This window comes from Colobus angolensis, unplaced genomic scaffold, assembly GCF_000951035.1.
Source record: "Colobus angolensis palliatus isolate OR3802 unplaced genomic scaffold, Cang.pa_1.0 Scaffold9, whole genome shotgun sequence".
Taxonomy (NCBI): Eukaryota; Metazoa; Chordata; class Mammalia; order Primates; family Cercopithecidae; genus Colobus; species Colobus angolensis.
The window spans coordinates 10,147,516-10,153,097 of record NW_012122931.1 but is presented as its reverse complement, the minus strand read 5'-3'; the positions used below and the strand labels follow the sequence as shown (position 1 = coordinate 10,153,097).

Here is a 5,582-nt window from a genome sequence, read left to right as displayed (position 1 = left end):
TAGCCAGGATGGTCTTGATCTCCTGACCTCATGATCCGCCCGTCTTGGCCTCCCAAAGTGCTGGGATTACAGGCTTGAGCCACCGCGCCCGGCCACTTACTCAACCTTTCTAAGCCTCAGTTCCTCCGTTGTAAAACTCAGATGATGGTAACAGCTGTTATCCTCAAAGAGTGTTTTTGCTTTTGTTTTTGTTTTTGAGACAGAGTCTCACTCTATCACCAGGTTGGAGTGTGGTGGCACGATCTCGGCTCACTGCAACTTCCGCCTCCCTGGTTCAAGCGATCCTGCCTCAGCCTCCCTAGTAGCTAGGACTGCAGGTGCGCGCCACCACACCCAGGTAATTTTTGTATTTTTAGTAGAGACGGGGTTTCATCATGTTGGCCAGGATGGTCTCGATCTCTTGACCTCATGATCTGCCTGCCTCGGCCTCCCAATGTGCTGGGATTACAGGTGTGAGCCACTGCGCCCGGCCCTCAAAGGGGTTTTGTGTAGATTAAGTGACATCAGAATAGAGATCTGAATGGGAAACAGATTTGGCCACCACTGATGAATACATAGATGAGTGGTAATTGAAGTTATCACTACCGATAACATTAATCAGGTAAGCAAATGTAAACTGAGGAAAAGAGAACTCAAGGATGACTGAGAGTCAGGAGGTGGCTGGTAGGGAAGGAGTCGGAGAAAGAAGCAGAAAGGACAGCCAGAAAGGTGAGTGCAGAACCAAAGGAAGGGATGTGGGAAAGCCAGGCTGGGAGAAAGGCACAAGAAGAAGGGAGAGGTCAGGAGTCCCAAACAACCAGAGAGGTCAAATAAGACAGGGCCTGAAAAGCAGCTACAGAAATTTGTTTTCCAATCAGGAAGTTTGAAGTGTGTTTTCTCAGTCAGCATTCAGAATCACTGTGGAGAGTGGAATGGGCCGAGTGCAGTGGGCATATCCCTATCATCTTAGGACTTAGGGAGACCAGGGCAGAAGGATTGTGTGAGGCTGGGAGTTCAAGACCAACCTGGCCAACATAGCGAGACCCCTGTCTCTACTTAAAAAAATATAGAGAGACTCTGGCTGGGCACGGTGGCTCACGCCTGTAATCTCAGCACTTTGGGAGGCTGAGGCAGGTGGATCACAAGATCAGGAGTTCAAGACCAGCCTGGCCAACATAGTGAAACTCCATCTCTACTAAAAATACAAAAATTAGCCAGGCATGGTGGTGTGTACCTGTAGTCCCAGCTACTCGGGAGGCTGAGACAGGAGAATCGCTTGAAGCCAGGAAGCGGAGGTTATGGTGAGCCAAGATTGCACTACTGCACCCTAGCCTGGGCAACAGAGTGAGACTCCATCTCAAAAAAAAGAAAAAAGAGAGAGAGAGAGAATGGAATGACCAAATCCTGTATGTGATTTTTCAGAGTGCTAGCTTTGGCTTCCATCAGATTGAGCTTTATGAGTAATCTGGAAAAGCTCTGAAATCAGTAAATTCTGGATAATTTTTTTGATGGGGAGGAATCATTGGCTTGTGGCAAGAGCCCCGGGGCTGTTGGTTCCCATGTGGTGGCACATAAAGCTCTCGCCACCGTTTATTGAGTCCTTCACTGCCCTGTTTTGACGTCTTGTCTTAGTCTTCATAATGATCTTTTGCAGTAAGAACTATTGCTGTCGTCATTTCACAAATGAGTAAACTAAAGTTCAGAAAGGTTAAGTGACTTCCAAAAGGTCACACATCTAGGAAGTACCTGAGCTGGAATTTGAACCAGATCTGTCTGAATTCACACACCATGTTCACAGCAACCATCCTGTGCCAAGACACATCACTGAACATTTCTGGAGATCAGTTTCCCTATCTACCAAATGGGGAAAAATATAGCCCAGTGCATTCCTGCCAGATTACTGTGAGATGAAGACAGTGACAAAATGGAAAAGTCAAAGACTATGTGCAAAGGGGAGGTACTATTATTAATCAGAGAGGTGCTGCTTTGTTGGGTACAATTTGAAGTGTCTGCACAAGACCCTTCATTCTGGTGAATATTTCATGAGGAATGGAAAGAACACACTGCTGCGTTTATTCTGTGCTCAGGCCTCCTGAATACATCCTTCCTTTGGCAGGTACACCTTGACTCTCCCCGGAGACAGCCCCTGTGCTCGAGTTGGCCACAGCTGTTCATATTTACCCCCAGTTGGTAATGCCAAGAGAGGGAAGGTCTTCATTGTTGGCGGAGCAAATCCAAACAGAAGCTTCTCAGACGTGCACGCCATGGATCTGGGTAAGACCAGCAGCTGCGGAGTACATGCCCTGTGGCCAGAGAACAGGGCTGTGTGCTGCTAGCCATTAGCAGGGCATTCCTAAAAATACCAGCAGGGTTTTCCTATAAGAAAAAATGGCCAGGGCTAGGTCCAGTGGCTCACGCCTCTAGTTCTAGCACTGTGGGAGGCCAAGGCGGGCGGATCGCCTGAGGTTAGAGTTTGAGACCAGCCTGACCAATATGAAGAAATCCCGTCTCTACTAAAAATACAAAAAAAATTAGCCGGGTGTGGTGGTGGTGACCTATAGTCCCAGCTACTCAGGAGGCTGAGACAGGAGAATTACTTGAACCGCAGAGACAGAAGTTACACTGAGCCAAGATCGTGCTACTGCACTCCAGCCTGGGCGACAGAGCGAGACTCAGTCTCAAAAAAAAAAAAAAGAAAAAAGAAAAAATGAACATCACTGACAGATCCCTAAGGTTTCTTAGCAGGCCCCTGGCACACAGTCATCTGACCAATACCTCCTTGTTTAGGGGGAGAGAACCCTTATGGAGCCTTGGCTGTCCAGCCATTTATTCATCAAATATTTCCGTAGGATACATCGATGACTACCACCACTCATTCTATCCACATATCCAATATATCACCAAGCCCTACTTATCTCTTATCTTTGTTGTTTTTGACATGGAGTTTCGCTTTTATTGCCCAGGCTGGAGTGCAGTGGCACAATCTTCGCTCACTGCAACCTCCACCTCCCGGGTTCAAGCAATTCTCCTGCCTCAGCCTCCTGAGTAGCTGGGATTACAGGCATGCGCCACCATGCCCAGCTAATTTTTTTTTTTTTTTTTGAGATGGAGTCTCACTCTGTCGCCAAGGCTGGAGCCATGCAGTGGCGCGATCTCAGCTCACTGCAACCTGAGCCTTCTGGGTTCAAGCAATTCTCCTGCCTCAGCCTGCTGGGTAGCTGGGATTACAGATGCCCACCACTACGCACAGCTAATCTTTTGCATTTTTAGTAGAGACTGGGTTTCACCATTTTGGCCAAGCTGGTCCCGAACTCCAGACCTCGTGATTCACCCTCCTCGGCCTCGCAAAATGCTGGGATTACAGGCATGAGCCACCACGCCTGGCCCCAACCTCATTTCTTGGCTCTCTCTAACCCACATATCTCTTTTCTTTATCCATGTCTGTCCATTTCCACTACTACTACTGTAGTCCAAGCCACTGTTGTCTCTCAACTAGACTTACAATAGCCTCCTCACCGGTCTCCCTGCTTCCAAGTTTACCCACTATACAGTGTATTTTCTATACCTAGCCAGCGAATATCATCTAAAATACAAATCTGACCATGTCACTCCCAATTTCAGACCTTTCTCAACCTCACTTTTTTTTTTTTTTTTTTTTGAGATCTAGTTTTGCTCTGTGGCCCAGGCTGGAGTGCAGTGGTGACATTAACTCAGCTCACTGCAACCTCTGCCCCTGGGTTCAAGTGATTTTCCTGCCTCAGCCTCCTGAATAGCTGGGATTACAGGTGCGTGCCACCACACCCGGCTAATTTTTGTATTTTTAGTAGAGATGGGGTTTCACCATGTTAATCAGGCTGGTCTTCAAATCCTGACCTTGTGATCCTCCCACCTCGGCCTCACAAAGTGCTGGTATTATGGGCGTGAGCCACCGCACTGGCCTTGTTTTTTTTTTTTGGCGGCAGCATGTCACTCTGCCACCCAGACTTGAGTGCAGTGGCATAATCTTGGCTCACTGCAACCTCTGTCTCGCGGGTTCAAGCAATTCTCCTGCCTTAGCCTCCCACTAAGCTGCGATTACAGGTGCGTGCCACCAGCCTGGCTAATTTTTGTATTTTTAGTAGAGATGGGGTTTCACCACGTTGGTCAGGCTGGTCTCGAACTTCTGACCTCAAGTGATCTGCCTGCCTTGGCCTCCCAAAGTTCTGGGATTACAGACTTAAGCCACCGCGCCCAGCCCCAACCTCATTTCTTGGCTCTCTCCAACCCACATTTGCTGCACTGGATGTCCTTCAGTTCCTTGAACACAGCTTGAGCTCTCTGGCCTCCATGCCTTTGCACACACAGATCCCTCTGCTAGGAATGTTTTTCCCTTTTCTTATCATCTGGCTACTCTGTATCTTTCAGATTTCAGATTAAATGTCTCTTCTGCCAGGAACCTTTCCCATTACCTCTGGACTCGTTCAGGTACTACATGACTCTATGTCCATAGTCTCATGTGCTCTTCTATCCTGCCTGCCTTCACAGCCCTATCACATGTGATTGTTTCCTGTCCATCTGCCCCACAAGAACATAAGCTCCTTAGAAACAGGTAGCATGTTTTCCTCATCATTGTATCCCGGATACTACCACAGGGCTTAGAACAGAGTGGGTGCTCTGTAAGTATTTGAATGAATGCATGAATGAATGAATGAACCTGCTAATAAGAAACGATTATTAGCTGGGTGCAGTGGCTCATGCCTGTAATCCCAGCACTTTGGGAGGCCGAGGCAGGCAGATCATGAGGTGAGGAGATGGAGACCATCCTGGCCAACATGGTGAAACCCTATCTCTACTAAAAATACAAAAAAAATTAGCTGGGCGTGATGGCGTGTGCCCATAGTCCTAGCTGAGGCAGGAGAATCACTTGCATCTGGGAGGCAGAGGTTGCAGTGAGCCAAGATTACGCCACTGCACTACAGTCTGGTGACAGAGCAAGACTCTGTCTCAAAAAGATAAAATAAAATAAAGAAACAATTATTCTTTGCTCTACACAAGGGCAGAAGTTGAACAATGGTGGCCCACACTTACGTATTTTGTTAGGTCTACGTAACATTTCCATATTGTTTTAATCTTAAGTTTTTTTTTTGAAATGGAGTCTCAAACTGTCATCCAGGCTGGAGTGCAGTGGCATGATCGTGGCTCACTGCAACCTCCGCCTCCTGGGTTAAAGTGATTCTCCTGGGCCAGGCACCATGGCTCATGCCTGTAATCCCAGCACTTTGGGAGGCCGAGGTGGGCAGATCATGAGGTCAGGAGATCGAGACCATGCTGGCTAACACGGTGAAATCCCATCTCTACTAAAAATACAAAAAAAATTAGCCAGGCTTGGTGGCGGGCATCTGTAGTCCCAGCTACTCAGGAGGCTGAGACAGGAGAATGGCATGAACCTGGGAGGTGGAGGTTGCAGTGAGCTGAGATCGAGCCACTGTGCTCCAGCCTGGGTGACAGAGCAATACTCCGTCTCAAAAAAAAGGGCCGGGAGCGGTGGCTCAAGCCTGTAATCCCAGCACTTTGGGAGGCCGAGGCGGGCGGATCACAAGGTCAGGAGATCGAGACCACGGTGA

The 5,582-nt window shown here is 48.2% G+C and overlaps 1 protein-coding gene across 1 annotated transcript in view; it reads left to right on the top strand.

Moving 5' to 3' along the window:
• Positions 1-5,582, top strand: part of RABEPK (Rab9 effector protein with kelch motifs) — a 32,954-nt gene that overhangs the window by 5,200 nt on the left and 22,172 nt on the right. Inside the window, exon 3 of the mRNA XM_011931382.1 lies at positions 2,096-2,253. Coding sequence (XP_011786772.1) covers positions 2,096-2,253 — 158 coding nt within the window. The remainder of the gene's footprint in view (positions 1-2,095; positions 2,254-5,582) is intronic.